Source organism: Nilaparvata lugens, chromosome X (assembly GCF_014356525.2).
Source record: "Nilaparvata lugens isolate BPH chromosome X, ASM1435652v1, whole genome shotgun sequence".
Classification (NCBI taxonomy): domain Eukaryota; kingdom Metazoa; phylum Arthropoda; class Insecta; order Hemiptera; family Delphacidae; genus Nilaparvata; species Nilaparvata lugens.
The window spans coordinates 83,762,347-83,781,296 of record NC_052518.1 but is presented as its reverse complement, the minus strand read 5'-3'; the positions used below and the strand labels follow the sequence as shown (position 1 = coordinate 83,781,296).

The 18,950-nt window shown below is 35.8% G+C and overlaps 1 protein-coding gene and 1 long non-coding RNA gene across 3 annotated transcripts in view; one reads left to right on the top strand and one right to left on the bottom strand.

Annotated features, from left to right (window-relative positions):
• Positions 1–16,241, bottom strand: part of LOC111051337 (leucine-rich repeat-containing protein 7) — a 128,376-nt gene extending 112,135 nt beyond the window's left edge. For both annotated transcript variants that reach the window (XM_039441773.1, XM_039441772.1), the window contains exons 1-4: positions 15,952–16,241; positions 13,644–13,715; positions 12,315–12,440; positions 8,797–9,016 (exon numbers count right to left, since the gene is read on the bottom strand). In XM_039441773.1, the coding sequence (XP_039297707.1) occupies positions 8,797–9,016; positions 12,315–12,440; positions 13,644–13,715; positions 15,952–16,179 (646 nt within the window). In that variant the 5' untranslated portion in view covers positions 16,180–16,241. The remainder of the gene's footprint in view (positions 1–8,796; positions 9,017–12,314; positions 12,441–13,643; positions 13,716–15,951) is intronic.
• Positions 14,929–15,657, top strand: LOC120354491. The gene is made up of 3 exons (XR_005573076.1): positions 14,929–15,111; positions 15,174–15,340; positions 15,425–15,657. It is a non-coding gene; the product is annotated as an uncharacterized LOC120354491 (long non-coding RNA).
• Positions 16,242–18,950: the final 2,709 nt, after the last annotated feature.

Genomic DNA, 18,950 nt, shown 5'->3' with positions numbered 1-18,950 from the left:
CATCATTCTTATCCCCCTTCTTGCACAAAGGTTTCAAAACAGCTTATTTCAACAAGTCAGGAAAATGTCCAGTATCAAAAGAGAGATTAATCAAGTATGTTAGAGGCTTAAGTATGAGATTACATCACTTTTTAATGATAAATATAGGAATGCCATCCCACCCCGCTGAACTCTTATTTTTTAAGCCTGTCATTATCCTGAGAACCTGCCCTTCCGATAATGGTTGAAATCTGAACTGTCTAATACCCCTATTATTCTCTATTCTATGTTGTCTGAAGGCTTGTAGGTACTCTTTAAAGTCCTCTGAGTTGCAACTATGTGCTTTGGATTTCCTGTTGAAGTGCTCATTGAAACATTCTGCAACCTGTACAGGCTCGTCAACCAAAACTCCATCCGCAAACAATTTTGGGCATTCGTTTTTGAAAGATGAATTTCCCATAGTATTCCTTATTAACTGCCAAGTAGCCTTTGTAACATTATCTGAATGCTTAATCACACTATCAAGATATTTTTTCTTGGCCAAAGTAATTGTTTTTTTTTCAGTACTTTACTATACTTTTTAACATATAAATGAAAGCTAGGCTTGCATCATTTTTCAAATACATTAACAACTCTCTTTTTGTTTTAAGTGAGATCCTCAAACCTGGAGTCAACCATTTTTTCATTGAACTATTCTTTTTAATCTTCATGGTTTTGATTGGAAATGCCTCCATGAAGCATCGATTGAATCTAGAGAAAAACTTCTTGAAGCACAAATCACAGCTAGAGGATGTAAAACAATCTTCCCAAGTTTCCACTTTCAATAAATCTAGAAAGCGTTGCCTATATACTTCTCATCCTCACATTGTTTACGACCAATAAGCCTGACAAATATCGCATGATGATCAGACAAACCCAAGTCAATCAACCCACCTACAACGCTCTCAGATACAACATTGGTTATTATGTTGTCAATACAAGTTGATGTAGTATAAAACGGCCCTGATTGAATTCTTGTTGGACTATTGATCAAAAGAATAAACCCATGAGAAGAGAACACATTAATGAATTGTTTGCACTGGATCGAGTAATGATCCAAGACATTGATATTAAAATCACCACATAGAAAAACATTCTTCCGCATGACATCCGAACTCAATCTGCAAAGAAGTGTATCCAGTCGCGATAAGAAGTCATCCAAAGAACTATCCGGTGTTCTATAGAGAGATACTACAACAGAACATTCTCTTTTACTACCACACAATCCCTTGGACTCGACTGCAGTAACTTCGAACACTTTCTCTGAAGAAAAATCATTAATATCCTCTCTGACCGTGAAAGAAATATCATCCCTAACTAAGATTGCAACTCCCCCTCTAGCCTTACTTTCTCTAAAAAATGCTGATCTCACTGAATACCCCTCAAGAGAGCTCAAAACCCCACAATTATCCCTCTTCAACCAGTGCTCGCTCAAACAAATCATAGCTGGTTGCCAATTTTCAGTCACTAAAGCAGCTTCCAGAGACTCAACCTTACCCATAAACCCCTGAATGTTGAGACTCATAATGGTAATATCATTGCCCAAATTATCTAACCCACCACTTGGGCTTAGGTTACCGGTTCTAAAAAAATACTGGAATTTTGAAGAGCTTGTAGAGCCTGTCCATCAATCATTGATGAAGACTGGCCAGCTGGTGACATGCGTATGCGTGCAGACCTGTGATTCACGTGACTAAAAGATTTAACACTCTCAGAAGGGAGACTATTTTTTGCCAAAGTTAACTCAGCAACTATACTCAGAAAATCCTTAGCTATCCTCAGCTTTCCCTTTCTGTTGAGATGCAGACCGTGGTTGGTATGCAGAGATCTATTGTAGCTCCATAAATTAATAATCCTAATTGACAAATGCGGGTAATGATAAGGAATACATTTTATAGCCCTATTCACACAACTAATAACACGATTTTCATCAGAGCTCCCTGGAAGATCGTATCTGTAAGGGACTGTGCCAAGAATGAGGTTGGTATGACTGTAGCTATTTACCACTTTGGACAATTTTACTGATAAGTTGTCAATATTATCCTGAGAGTAAGAACCATGAGCAAAACTATTCGTGCCCCCAATCAAAGCAACAAAATCACCTCTTTTTGTCTCACCAATCTCCCTCTTATCTAACATTTTTCAATCAGAATTTCAAGAGGCGCCCCTGCTGCAACAGCTCATTTATACCCCTACCATGACTATCAGACCATATTTTAATCGAGGGATTTTCCTGGAATAGAGAGCAATGTACCAAACCAGCACTGACAGAATTATGCTGACCATTCCCCAGATTATCGCTTAAACCCTGCAAACGAGTAAGCGCCTCCCTTGTCTTCTCTAACTCCTCTCCTACGGCAATCAATTGATCCATCAAACTACAATTTTCCTCAATAAGCAGCTGCAAGCTATCAATATCCAATCCAAAAGGCAAAACAACACTATTCGCTAGTCTCATTTGCTCCACCGACAGAAGAGGAGTATCAACTGTTTTATCACTCACGACTACATCCGTCTGTGTACTCGAATCACTGCACTGCTTTGTCAGACAATCAGTTAACTCCATGATACGAACATCATTAGTGATAGACCTATCAATCGCCACCTCCCACTGTTCTTTAAGCCGTAGGTTATCTGACTTCAAATTATTATTCTCATTAATCAAGTTCTGAATAAGTGCAGAGCAGCCACAAGTTCCGTCACCTGTCGTGCTAGCACACCACAATTCAATTTGACTGTCGGCACCATCAACTCTATCCAAAGAGACCGAGTCACGGATGACACCTGTATCCTGTTGTGATTGGTTGTAATACTTGGCGTTGAACAAAATATCTGAGACACATCACTACTCACTCTCCTCTAGTTCTCGAAGTGGAGCAGGATGACTATGAACCCTAGAGCCTGATGCAACCAATATCGTTTTAGAATCCTTATCCATAATTAATTGAGCCTTACACTTTTTATTGAGACACCTCCATGTTATATCTCCGTTAACTCTAGATGAACCTTTCCTATAGTCATATCTATTGGAACTTAATTTTGGATTACCTTTATTAGTCATACCCAGTATAAATTTCTCCATACTTTGAAAGAAGTGGACAGTAGAATAATAAATAAATTTTCCTAGCACAATACTAAAACCAGGAAGCAACCAGCAAAACGAAATCCATTACAATTTGATATTGACTTTACCAGCTCAAGTGTATGTAGACGTCAGTTTGAATATCAGTGTTACTTGTTTATAAATAAAGTCCCAACTGATTTCATTATTAATAGAATTATAAAATCCATAATGAATCTTATACTGGATTGGATTAGGATAAATGTTTATCTTAAATTATCTATATCCATTATGTAGTACTTTGTGACATTGATCATTCTCAAGTATTTTATTTGTTTTTATAATAATTGACGTTTGCCATATCTGTAATGTACAGCATTTTATGCAATAAAAATATTTATTTATTTTTATTTATTTAGTGTTTCATTCTTATGTTATAAATTTTAAAAAATATTATTGTCATGGCTTCCTTAAATTGGTCTTTTTGAGTTTGTCACTTGCTTGTGATTTTGTTACTTTGTCTTATCGTTTGTAAGTATTGAGATGTGACCTGATTTCCATAATTTTAGTTATTCTAGTGGTTTGAATAAGCTCTTTTTCTTTCTATTGACATGTTTGCTGTACCTAGTTGTTCGAACTCACTGCCGGCGCACAAGTTTTCTTTGCCGGTAGTGCCATTTTGTAAGTTATAATATTTATTTTATCAATCTGTATTATTTTATGGCAAATAAATGGATTTGAATTTAAGCAAGCTCTAAAAAATACCTTCTAGACAATCCACTCTATTCACTGAAGGAATTTCCAGTGAAGAGTGTAATTCACAAGTAGCGACTTTCATTCGCTTCCTTGGCGTGCCCCTCATCCTTGTGATGTAGGTGGTGAAATAAAAAATGAAATGAAATGGCCGGGCTTTCGCCCTGCGGGTGGCCGTGCTCTCGCACTGCCTAACTTCGCCGTGCTTGCGCACTTCTATGGCCGGGCTTTCGCCCTGCGGGTGACCGTGCTTGCGCACTGCCTTGGCTTCCAGCTGGGATGAATCTCCAACACGACCAGAAACTAGTCGAGGTCTCAGCAACAGTCAGCTGAGATACAGCTCCAGTAAATGTAGGAGCTCGTTGAGGTAACAGCAGTAGTCAGCTGAGATACAGCTCCAATAAATCCAGGAGCTCGTCGAGGTCACAGCAACAGTCAGCTGAGGTTCAGCTCCAATAATTCCAGGAGCTAGTCGAGGAAGTAGATTCAAGTTGAAGACCCAGGCCTCAAGGAGAAATGTGATACAAAACAGTGTAACACTTCACAGAGGGCAGAGGTTGATAGAGGTGAATTGGAGTCCAGGAGAATCACCAAGTGTCAGAGTGATGGATACCCACAGTTAGTTCAGTGTATCAGCAGAGATGACAGATGATGAGAGATGACAATGTGATGTAGAATACTGAATTATATGGTTGACAAGAAGCCACCAGTTATGATTTTGCTCGGTGCATCTCGATTTTATATCACAAGTACATTTGGTCGAAATAATAATTTAATTTCGACCTGATATAAGGATCCCAGCCAGCCTTTTCACTATATCACAATAATAAAATCGGAACTATAAATCTCAACTCAATATTCCACTTCTCACTGTTCATTTCCATTATGAATTCAATCACAATATTAACTTATTCAATGTAATCATCCATTGGATATAAATGACAGTGTGTTTATTATAACAGTTAACATCAGCTAATTAATTCACAAACAGTGAACGTTTATGCTATATCTCTCTTTCTCGCTTCAAGATTTATTTCACCCCGAAATAAATCACAATTTTCTCTTTCAATTTTCTTATTCATACAAGGTGTGTATTGGACACAATAGCTGTTAAATAAATCACACTCAGTGAATATAAATTTTCCGAAAAATAATCACAACAATTAGCACAATTAATAATAATTGAATGAATTAATACACCGTCAATAATAACTCATGATGGTAGGCTGATTAAAAATTATATTCACTCTCGAGACGTGGTCTAATTCCAAAACTAACAATAGCACGATCAAACTCAGACTGACTCTAAAACAACAGAATATCTGAAAAAAAACTAGATTCTCGTGAATTCAATTTTATAAATTGTTATTGAAAAGGAGAAAGTAATTCTCTTCCACAGACTAGAAGCTTGGCGATAGCAGTTAGCTTCACAGCACAGCATAAGTAACTTTTCGATCCAACATACTACTTCCAATTGAAATAATCATGATTTTATTCTAATTTATAGTAAGTCCTCCGACTTTATTTTCAAGTAAAATATTAGAAAATTCAAATCACAATGTGAAGCTAATAACCCCCGATTGTAGTACATCTCGACTCACAATCAAACGCAATTTATTCATTCCACATGAATAATTAATTGCAACGTAATTCACTTCATCCCACAGTATAATAACATCTGTTAATTAACTGTATTGTAAATCTTTACAATGGATTAAAGTAATTATTACCACCAGCTTCTTTTAATGATTTCTATTATTAACCATTACCTCATGGTTAAAATATTATTCAGATCATACTGATCTATAATATTTTCTAATATACTCTAACCACTCATCTCACCATCAACTATCTATGGCAAATAGAAAACAAGCTACTACAATTTTTTTTTGTTGTTATGTCACAACATAATTGTTATAAATTTCAATCGTGCTAATGCTAATAATTTTCAAAATTCAGCTAATAAATTCGTGCCAATGATTCTAAATAAATTTTCTTCAATTTCTATGCAATTTTGTTATTGATGACAAAATTCAAATTTCCTCATTTTAAATGGGATAATATATCAATCAGAAATAGCTCTACAGCTGTGATATGATTGAATTTCAATGATATTCACCCCTTCTCGCCTCTTACCTCCTTATTGGCGGCGCGTGACACCTCTCTGGTGTCCCATCCTCCGGATAGGCAGCAACCCTCTATAGGCGCGCTCGGCCTCCTGCTGTCCATCCGCTTGAATTCCGTCCGTTTTTCCGAAACTTCTCCATCTCCATCCTCTTCCTCATCTTCGGGCAGGTGTGGCTGGAGCTTGATGCTTTTCTAGTGCACAGTAAACCTCTTACCGGCACTAAACATTTTCTCGACCTCATAGAGGCCAGAAAATTCCGGCGCAAACTTCGCGGCAAGCTGATTAGCACCCGAGGACAGGTGACACTCCTTCCTGTAGACTAGCTGTCCAGAGTTCACCTTCATCGTCCTCCTTTTCCAATTATAATATCGGTTGGCATTATAATTCTCGTTTCCAATATCTGAAAATACTTTCTGTGTAGTTTCCAGCACCAGCAGTCCTCTGGACTGCACTGCTCGACGATGATTTCCAGCTCCTTGCTGAAAATTATCCTCCTTCTTCCGCCTCCGGTACAGCTTTTCCGGACAGTTGAACCTCCAGTGCCCAGGTCGTTTACAATGCCAGCAAACAAACTTTCACGGGCTGGAAAAATTCTCTGAGTGTTATATTCCTCTTTTCCAGTCTTCCACACGGCTCCTAGGTGTTTCCGGACTTGAGAAAATTTCTTCATCTCCTTCTTCCTCACAAGAATAATTTCAGGTGGCTTCCTCGACCTCCGCATGTCAGACTGGGTCTTGACAGTAGCCAGTCTCAAATTGACGGCTCCTTTCCACACATTTGAAGTGGAATCAACGACTCCAGTGTGCTCTTTGACGAGATGAGGATCCCATTCCACTGACCGGGAATAGGGGTCTATTTTCACCCGGTGCTCACGGAGAAACTCCATGCCAAGCAAAATATCAGGAGAAAGCCCTTCCATTATTGTGAGTGTTGTTGATAGGGATATTCTGCCGATTTTCAGGTTGGTTATAACACCACCTCGTAGACATGCAGGCGCTCCGTTAGCCATAGCAGCACTGCGGTGCACAGGCTCTCGTTTCACTGTTTCTAAACTATTAAAAGCTTTAGAGCTAATATAGTTAGACTCGGCTCCGGTGTCGAGAAGAGCACTATACTGTCTGTCTCCTATTTCCACTGTAGTGAAGAGACGGCTGTCATCCTGGAGCTCCGGCTCTAGCTGGATTTGAAGCCTCGTTTTAACCACAGCTGTTTTATCAGAAGTCTTCTTCTGCTCTCTCTCACAGGAACAATTTGGACGTGGCTTCCCGCACTTTAAGCAGAGTGAAACCTCCGGACACTCTGATCTCCATTGTCCCACCTTCTTGCACTGCCAACACAAGGGGCCTTTTGGAGGTTGTTCACTCCGACGCTGTGTAGTAGTTGTCTCCTGTCGAGACTTTGTTTGCTTCCTCACCTCCTCCTGCTTCACAGCTCGTTGTCTCTGTTGAGCACTCTTCTCCTCGAACTTAATTCGTTCATATTGCCTCGATAAGAGTAGCAAGTCGTCGATGGTGTCTACTTCAGCCTCCCTGATGTAGAGCTTGTAGCGTGGTAAAATATTTTTGTTCAATTTAAAGCAGCTGTTCAATTTAAAGCAGTGGATCATGAATAGTTGTATTGAGTTATTAATTGCAAGCAATTGACAATCAATCTGACAGCTCATTTGCGATTTATAATTGAATTCTTCTTATGCACTTTCAATGTTATCCTGTTATTTCCTACAATAAGACGAAGGAGTGAGTCAATTTTGTTGGCTAAGAAACTCAATCTGTATAACGGGTAATATGTGTTGAAAATTTACAGTTACAAAATATACAAACATTCCTTAGGGAAAATATATTGATATATTAATATATGTGAAATAATGAATGATGTGTTGTAACTCTATAATAAATTATTATTAACAAATAAATTTTCAATCATTAAATAGAAACATTTTTTCCCAAACATATGAAAATTCAAAGCAAATTAAAAAATCTGATCAATCAGCTGATAAAAATTATTTTGCATTATTTTTTGTCTAGTTGAGGTTTATTCCAATCAGTAAGGTTCACCAAAATTAAAGATTTATAAATTTATACTATTAAGGAATATTGTACTATTTTAGTGATTTTTATTATTAATCTATTATTATTGTAACTACATAGAAAATTATATTTACTTGAAATAAATTCGTTTTGATGCAACCAACAAAACCAAACAATTTTTTCCAAGCATAAGAGAATAATTCAAAGCTAAAATAAGCATATGACTCAAGCTATAGTTTCATAATAATGATTTTCTCGTCATCACATTTTTCACTGTGATAATTGCCCGAAAGTAGCCTTATTTTGAAGCAATTTTCGCCTCAAAAAGGCAACAATAATTGCCGCATTTTATCAGCTTTTGTCCATTTATGAGAATCAATTATTTTCTTGACAGAAAATCTCGCATAACAATTTATTTTCAAAGATGCCGCTAATATTCTATCAGCTGTTCTGTTAAAACCTGTTGTTGAATCAATTTACAATATTACATAAGACTTTTGTAAGATTTTTTTCTTTCATGATTATTGATTATCTACACTCTACAGCATACACAATACATAGTTATATTGACAGCCTATCCTTTTTTGTTTGAAAATATGACGAAGGAGTGGGTAAATTTTGTTGTCCAACGAACTTGATCTCTAAAAAGGATCGAAGAATAAGTGTTCAAAACTAGAAGCTGATTGATCAACCTTTCGAAAGATATTGTAGAGCATATGGACAAACATACACACTGACGGACAACGATTTTCTGTCAAAACTAAGAACTCGCTAACGCTAAATGTTAATTGTATAATGAAATTAATTACCCTGTGGTATCTGCTTGAGATAATTGCTATCCAGATGGAGAATTATAAGCTTTCTAAGGTAGCCAATTGATGGTGGAAGCGATTTCAGGTAGTTTTCGGACAGATGCAGTTCTTCTAGATTTGAAAGTTGTCCAATTGTTGATGGTAGACTAGTGAGTTCATTTATATCTAGTTTCAAGGTCACCAGAGATTTCAAGCTTCCAATCTCAGCCGGGATCTCCTGAAATTGATACAATCAAAAAAGTAAATTAAGAAAAAGCTTCAACTGAACATTCCAAAATATTTGTAGCGATTGAGGACACAGTCAAAATGTAGTCATAGTGAGTTAATTTTTTTTTACTATAAATTTTATGAGGTACCTTTATATTTTTCTACATTCTCTACCTGTCTCAAGTTGCTACATTAAAGCTCACAATCATGCGATCAAACAGAAAAATCATACTCGAGAACAGTTAAGGTTGTGTGCCAACAGAGAGCTGTCGCGTGTTTGTAGAAAAATATAAATTGAAGAAAAACAAGATACAAGCTAGTATCTGTAGCTTCAGTATCAATACAAAAGTATAATAAGCATTTCCCTCTCCTACTAATTCAATAATTAACTTCAGTTTCCAAGAATGCGGAATTTGAAACGCCTGACCGCTCTCTGTGTACTATCATGATTTAATATATTACTAATTTAGAGGTGATACTAAGGCTACTTGCACACACACCGATTTTGGACGGCCGGTTTTTTGCCGGCCGTCCAAATTCCAATAGTGGCGCGCAGGCGAGAACGGGACCTGGCACATACGCCGACCGCTGATCGGCGCCGGTAAAATGCCGACGAGCAGCCGGCCACTGCCACTGTGTTCCACCGGTGCCGGCGATGTACCGGCGACACAGTGGCGCCCGTGAATAAATACAGGCTTGCACACACACCGATTTTTCTCCGACCGTCCTTGCCAGTTCTCGCTACACCATCCCCAATTCCAGTATACAGCTCTGCTCTTTTGAAAGTGCGAGGTAATTACGTTTGAGATGGGTGACATAGATAATGATATCCTTATATCGTTAGTGGAAGCTGTGTTGTGGGATAAGACTTTGGAAACATTTAAAGACCGGAATCTCACCAGGGATGCATGGAGAGAAGTTTGCTGCACTCTCAAAAATGATTTTGAGGATCTAGAGGATACAGAAAAAAACGCGTTTGGTAAGTAGTTTCCTTTATTTTATATTTTATTCGTCCTAATCACTTTTTACCATTCATATGGCTAGAATATTAAACAACAACCTGAAACAGGGTATCTTCCCAGATGTTTTTAAAATAGCTAGAGTCTTTCCACTTTACAAAAATGGCGACAAATCTCAAAAAAATAACTATAGACCTATTTCCCTTTTAAGCAACTTTCAAAACATAGAAGCCATAATTCATTCTAAGGGCGGTAAAAAATCGGCCGTCCAAGAATCGGTGTGTGTGCATGTAGCCGTTAAAATTTTGCTACCGATAAAAAATCGGCCGGCCAAAATCGGTGTGTGTACAAGTAGCCTAAGAAATAGTAAGAGACAATATAGAGGTGGTACTGATATATCTTAGATGGTTCTAAAGATTTCATGGTACACCCTGAGGTAGCATTCCGATAATCAATGGATGTCTCTGCCAAGGATTATGTGAACATGCAATATGGAATAAATCAACAAACACGCAACAAACACTGTATTCAGAATACTGTATGTCGAATTTTAAGCTCAACTTTCAACTGAAGATGGAGCCTTAAACATCGAAGCCCTGGGTTTTGTAAAAATGAAACATTTCCAGTGGAGAAGACATATTGTTTTTTTTAAACATTCAATAAAATATTTTTTTGGAATTTCAATGCTTCACCAAGAGTAATATTTCATTTCTACAATTTTAGTGTAACTATTTTGTGAACTGAGAATTCATGTTTTACTGAAAACATGAAATACATGCTTTAGTGAAAACACGAATACATGTTTCAGAGAAATCTTGAGCATATTTCGAGTTTGCCACCCACATAACTCAGGAGAAAAACAGTAAAGTGGTTACCTATTTTTCCCCTCCCAATCATGTAAAATTACAATCAAATTCAATTATAGATGAATGAGTAAAATTTAAATGGCAATACTGTAACTTCATGTGTGGAACACTTTTATGTTCCATAATGTTTTTTATATATCTCAATGATAGCATTTGACTCAGCAGCCCTATTTTAGGATGTCAAGGACTGACCAGCTCCAATTTTGATCAAACAGCAATAAAGTCATCTTATTTCGTTCTAAATATGTAATCTCAAATTAATTTTTGGAACATCAGGCGGTTAGCATCACCACAGCTCTACTGAGTCATCATACACGCACTCAATCACACCCCATACAAACACACAAGCTTTTTAACAGAAACAGCCTAAATCAGAATTAAACTATACTGCAAAACTTCAACAACACATATCGATAAAAATTTTGAAAAAAACTCAGTAACATAATTTATGCTATTACATAACACTACCATAGCAAAAACAAATTTACATACAGACTCAAATAACGCAAAATACGATACAACGTTACAAAACATACACTAACATTAATTCAAGAAGATGAAAAAATTCCATCTACTATAAAATCACAGATACAAATAAGAAAAAGTACAAAAGCAGAAACACACAAATTACTTTTTCTCTTACTCACTGAAATAGTAATTAGTTTCATTGGAAATGGAGCTCACATTTCTTCCGAATAACAGAATGACGTTTATTTCCTGAAAATACCATTAATAAAATCGTTGATCAATAATTAAGATTCGTTGGATGAAATGCTACTTCATTTAAGATAATTGAAACCCAACCTTGGAATTGAACTGTAATTTCTTACTAGTACAGGTTACATAGAATTATAACCTTCCATTCCTAAGAATACACCATCAGAGAATAAAGAATTCATAAAGAATAAAGGAATTAAGACGAATCCTAATAGGAATCCTAATAGGAATTAAGACGACCAATTTTCAATAAATATTACAAATATACAAGGATAACATGTATTTATTTCACATGAATTTAACTATGATTCGTTGTGCCTCTTACTTTAACGCTCTTCGAAGTTGTTCATTGCCACTATACAAGATAAACTTAGTATCTATTCCATAAAGGTTTGATGATTATTTTAAAAAATCATATGAGCTCCTCATACTTGGGCAAGAGATCTTACATCAAGCAATCTAAGCCTAGATCCAATCTAAAGATAAGAATAATAAATCCAAGGGTACAATTGTAAAGTAGAAGTCTGGAGGTTCTTCACTCGATCACAATAAATATCGGGGTTTCACCCCACTTATACTCCACAATTTTATATTTTTTTTTTTTGAAAATAAGATCAATTGCAGTTTCAATGCAATGTGTAATTGAGAATTACTTTTGACCTGTATTCAGCACAAATAAATTATTCATTAATTAAGCCTGGGAAGAGCTTTCATAGATTTCATAAGATCACAATAAATATGAATTAAGAAGCAATTTAGTACTCACCTTGATATGATTACATGAAAGGGTAACATTGACTAGTTGATCACAAAAATGAAGACCAGCTGGGAACTTTTTCAGTAAATTATCTCCTGCTTCGAGATGATGAAGAAATTTCATCTGTGACAAATCCTGTAAACAGAAGTATATCAGTTAATTGAGTAATCAATTACACAAAAACATTCACTCACGCTGTTTCAGTGCTCATAACTCAATAACTTCTAATGTAGAGAACAATTTTGATGAAAATAAATAATAAAAATTGATGACAGGACAATTTCATTGTTCTCTTTCGGGATAAGAAACATGGTAAATATTGATAGAGCTTTTTAACATACCTATAACGTAGGCCTATTATAAGTGGAAATACCTACAACGAATTGTAAAATGTCATTTCATTTTAAAGCAGACATTTCGAGTAAATCTATTTTAACGTTTTGTTGAAATGATTATGTCAGACCATAGTTTTAGTAGCATTAGTATTTACGGCTCATAACATAGAACAGCTGATTCTGAAGAGAATACTGATCTTTTGAAACCTGCTTTGAGAGCCAATTATTTAAGAATTTTAGTTCTCTATATTACAGGTATGACTGACAATACGCAACGCATAGCGATGATTTTTAATGCAGTGTGAATTTAAATCGTTCAATATTAATATGTAACAGCTAAGATAAAACAAAGTTTTAAACCATCTACAACTTTTCCATAATTAAAAAAGAAAGCATTTACCACGTACCAATTTATACAAATGAAACCTGTGAATGCAGGAACGCTAGAATTTGTTTGAGTACAGGTTATCAACAAGTACAAAAAAAGTTTTACAAACTCGTAATACTCGTATCGTAGAGACTAACTCGATTTTGATTCTGGTTTTAAATTTTGATCTTGTTATCTTTTTGCTTATAATTTGTAAATAGTGTGAATTTTTGTCAGTCTGCCCTCGGACGTAATATTTGTTGATATCTGGCATACAACTATGATCTCAGAGTTTTGCTAAGGAAAATTTGCAAACAGAGAGTTAGCAGTGAGTTCTGGATCCAGCCAGGATTAGATCATAATAACGTCTTAATATACAGTTCTTTAGTAGTTTTCAGGTGAATTCGAATTGGTGATTATGAATACTGTAAATGATTAATTAATGATATTCAGCATCATCCACAATTATTCTGTACGGCGAAGAAAATGAGTGATGATTTAAGAAATTGCCATATACAGTATTATCCAAATTATCATCAGTAGTCTATTTCAGGTTCTTAACACCTCACACAATTCATAATAATTATTTTCAAGTGAGGGAGAATAATGCTCTATAAAACAATTATTAATACTTACATCACAGGTAGACATGGAATTGAAATCACACCATAGTTCTCTTAGTTCACTCAAATGCCTGACGACTGGAGGCTGTAAATATACATTGAATTATTTATAAATAGGATTATGGACTGATGATTAAAAATTCTAGATTTTTCAAGTACTGTACCAGTCCTAGATTTTTGTGTGGTTAATGAGATGGATGATGATAATGATGACGATGACATGAGACAGATATAATGATTTAGACGGGTTGCGTACCATCGAAGAGTAATGTTAGTAGAACATAACTGAGATTTGAGTCCTGATTGAGAAACTGTAACCTGTCCAAAAAAGTTTCCATCTTTCCATAGTTGATTGAATACCAGCGCAACTGCTGAGCCATTTTCTCTCAAATGAATTGGGAGGCTCGTTGGAGTAAGTAATAAAGCGCCGGTCTAGTAATCAAGAGAACCCGAGTTCGAATTTCGACCGGGGTAAAAGTTTTTGACCACAGCACAATCACATAAATACGGCCACCCCGACTTTCGGAGGAGACGATAAGCCGTCGGTCGCGACTACCTAAAAAGTAGTCGTCATCTCCCATCTTCATCTCTCTCACTCATTACCCACGCACTAGCCTAAGAGGAGCTTATGTGGGCATCACCCTCAGTATTATTATTTTCTCTCAAATTGGTAAATCGATTCGATATAGAAATCGAATTCGATAACGTTTTAAATCTTTTATTTCAACTTTTTCTGGTAAACCTCGCAATTTTCTACATGAGACAACATGGTTGTTGTCAACAAATAAGATGGCAGCTCATGTCGTAAATAATTTATGTAGGTCTGTAGTCAGTAAGTCACTATTTTATCAAACTTGAATATACCAAGATTTTACTTTTAGATATGTTGAACTTGAACCTTGAACGTAACTAAAACAACCCATTACAATACACATTGATTGAATTGAAAATTTCTTTATTCATCAAAATGCACAAAATACATCTGAACAGTGTCAAATTACAACAAGAATTATTATTATCGTGACAAAATCATCCTTTACACATACTGAAGTCAAAAATTCTGATAAAAAACAAGATTCTAAAATCTTACAGTCAAATTGAAATACTCCTGCAAAGAGTATAGGGATAGTCCCACCAAATATTCCTTTAATTTTTTTTTGTAGGTATTCAACCTCCTCTATTTCTTTCAACTCTCTAGGAAGTATATTGAATAATTTCCTCCCCATAAAAAGTGTTTTTTTCTTGAAGAAATCCAATCTATGCCTCTCCTCGATCCTTCCAAAGCTGGTGTCGTAGCCATGTGTTTCGTTTCTTGATCCTGTTGACGAGTATTTTTTAAAGTACATGACTACGTCAAAAATATATTGCCCATAGATTGTTAAGATTCCAAACTGTGGAAAAACGAGTTTTACTGAGTCTAATCTTTTTAACTTCATTATTATTCTGAGAGCTCTTTTTTGTTGTAATAGTATCTTATCAAGGTTACTGTTGGTTGTACTTCCATAGATAGCAAGTCCGTATGCCAGATGAGAATGTATTAAAGAGTGGTACAGGGATTTCATTGTCTGTATACTGCAGACATCTGTCAATTGCCGCAAAGCAAAAAGGCCGGGGGATATCTTTTTTACAACCTGAGAAACATGTTTATCCCATGATAAGCTGCTATCAATATCAAGGCCTGAGAATTTTGTGCCATCCACTAGTTCTAAGGTTTCGCCATTTATTTCAACATTTGGGGACCAATGATTAATTCTTAGCCTTGTAGAAAAAGGATCTAAGGATCTAAGTTCTAAGGTTTCGCCATTTATTTCAACATTTGGGGACCAATGATTAATTCTTTGCCTTGTAGAAAAAGGAACTACAATGGACTTGCTGGCGTTTAAAAGAAGATTCCTATTATTTAGAAATTTATTAATGGAATACAAGCCAACAGCGGATGCTGCTTCAATCTCTTCAATGGATTCACCCGAGAAGATGATGTTTGCATCATCAGCATAAAGACAAACAGCAGCTTTCCCCTGGACCACCCCAGGCAACCTATTGATGTGATAAATAACTTAATATTAACTTATGTTTCGACACCAATGGCTTGCAAATGAAGGAAGAAACACTTTGAGTTAGAATAAACAAATTCACACTATTAACTGTTGAAAAGGAGATTTCAGTTGGAATGTTCCTCTTACATTCAATCAATGATTCAGGTTCTACTCAACCTTCAAGTAAAACAAATGGATTAAAATCTTCAATCGTTAAGCTAGCAAAAGGAAATAAACAGTGAGTGAATAATTCAAGTTCAAGTGAAAATAAATGAAAAAACTTACCAAACACAAAAGTTCATTTTGTCCTATATCGAGCCTAACAAGGTTAGAGAAACGCGCCAGAGAGGCTGGTAAGGTCGCTAGATGATTGGCTCTCACTTCAAGAACTTTCAATCTACTCAATCGGCCCAAATTGGCTGGGATAAATCCCAAGTCACAATCATTCAAAAACAACTCTTCAAGATAGGTCAGTTGCGTTACTACGTCGGGAAGTTTAAAAAGTGGATTCATGCCAAGATTCAGGACTCTGAGATGGCTGCATTCTCGTAGTGACACGCTCAAGTTAGATATCTCTGAAAAATGAACAATACATTATTTTGTTTGTTATAATAATTGATACAATGAAAATACATTTTCATACAAATCAGAATGGATGACAGTACCTAATTAACCAAATTATGTTAAGGTAATCGTTGAGTTTCCCGAACAGTTTTCACATTTACAAGCCCATTAGTTTTCTGTGATGTTGTGGTGAATATTCTTATAAAATGTAAACTAATTTAATTTGATGTATTTAATATGAACATCCCATTTAAGGTTTTCATCATTTATGAATCCCAAGTACTTAGTATTATTGACTTTTTTAATGGTGGGACAATCACATTACCCAAGTTTAAATTGCACTGAGAATGGAGTCTCAAATCTTGATTCTCGTTAGGCTGCCCTACTCTATTTGCAGAGAAAGTTATGTAATTAGTTTTTTCAATATTTAAACTTAAGGTATTCTTATCTAACCACTTCTTAATTAAAAGCATATTATTTTCAGCTATCGTATGAACTTCATTCCATGAATTACTGTGAAAAATAGCTGCAGTATCATCTGCAAAGGATATCACAGTTGAGTTTAGAAGTCTTAAATTTAAAAAGTCATTTACATAGAGTATGAAAAGGATGGGAGAAAGTACAGTACCTTGAGGAAGACCATAAGAAGTTAAGTTAGTTACACTAGATTGATTATTTATGGTTAGGGACTGGGTTCTATTACTCAGATAGCTTTTGAACAATTTAAGCGAGACTCCTCTGAAACCATAGGACTCCAGTTTATTGAACAAAGTATTATGAGGTATTGTATCAAAAGCTTTGCGTATATCCAGGAAGACCGCAATAGTTTTCTTATTGGAGTTTATTTTATCAGATAAAGTATTGATGAATTTTATTAGAGCGTCAGATGTACTTTTACCATTTTGGAAACCAAATTGGTTCTTGTTGATTATTTTGTTAAGATTCAAGAAAGAAACAACTCTTGACTTTATTAGTTTCTCCATTATTTTAGCAAGGTTGCTGATAAGACTAATCGGTCTATAATTACAGGGATTAGTCGGGTCACCTTGTTTGAATAGAGGTTTTATTTTGGCTGATTTGAGATGCTCGGGAAAATATCCCTCCTCAAAGCATCTATTAAAAATGAAAGTGAGAGGTTGAGATATAAAATTGGCTATTTTCTTCAGCGTAATATTACCTAGACTATCAATACCAGGACTGCAGTTGTTCTTTAGATTTTTAATAGTTGCCTCAACTTCAACTGGGCACGTTGGTCTCATAAAAAACGTGTTATCGATCTGTATTGCAGGAAATCGATCACCAGTATTATCAGGGATATTGATAGTTTCAGCTTGTAATTTACCCACATTTGTGAAATAATTGTTGAGGGAGTAAGCATCAAGTTCAGTACTCTTGTCCTTGATACTGTCCTCACCTATAACTTCGTTTATGCACTTCCACAACTTCATGCTGTTGTTATTACAATTTTCAATTTTCCCTTTATAGTAGACTTCCTTTGCATGATTTATGATCTTATTCAAACCATTACGATAAGCCTTATATTCATTCTTTAAGATATTGTTATTAGGATCTCTTCTGAGTCTAGAATGCATTTTGTCCCGCGTGATTATTGATCTTATGATGCCTTCAGATATCCAGGGCTTCAGGGAACGAAGTCTGTTATGTATCTCTTTTACCTTCTTGAATTGATTGATGAGACTGGTCAAACGATCGACAAATATCTGCTGCTTGTCACGAGCTCCAATTAGGCGGTATTGCAACTTGTCTCTCCCTTACCTTCGACTGGGCCGGGGTGCCATGTGAACTATTAGCCTGCTATCGTAGTCCCAATTCTAGTCTTGGCATTTTCATTGACTCAATTGATTCGTATTATAACAATCAGAGGAATACGAATAATGACAAGTGTATGAAAATTCTTGCTGGTGATATGAATTGTAATGTTTCAAATGTCAATTCCCAATCAATAGAAGAGAGGTTTGTAGATGTGCTGAACGATGCAGGTCTCGTTTGCTGTGTTGACAAAGTAACCAGGTCAGCTAGCAACACCTGCATTGATCACTATTTTATCAAGCTGCCTCCCTTATTTGCGGTGACATCTGTAGTAATTCAAACCTCAATCACCGATCAATATACTGTTTGCATGAAATTTTCTACACCGGAACCTATCCCATCTCATAACGAAGCTGATTATTACGTGAAAACTGATTGGGAAGGTGTGAAAGATTCTCTGTCTTGCCAAAACTGAAACCATGTCATCAATGAAAACAATATCAATCAGGCTACTAATTCATTTATAGAAACAATTCAGGAAATAATCTGTGAAGTCATCAAAAATTAAAATTTCAGCGAAAAACACAAAAATAAAACTATGGATCACTAGCGCCCTCATTAACTCTATCAGACATCGCGACAAAATTAAAAGGAGACTTATCAGACATCCTTACAATATCGCACTGAAAGAAGAATTTATCCGTTTCAGAAATATATTCCATTCCGCTATTAAAAAAGCCAAATATAATTATTATAGGAGTAAGGTTGATGAAGTATCTAATAACCCTCAAAAGTTTTGGGCTGTAGTTAAGGAAATTGCTGGGAAAGCCAAAGGCGCGAAATCATTTCCAATCAATGCATTCCCTAGAGATAGTGAAACGACCCTACAACAAAATATCAATGTTATTTGTAAAAATTTCAATAAATATTTTACCTCAGTTCTGACCTAT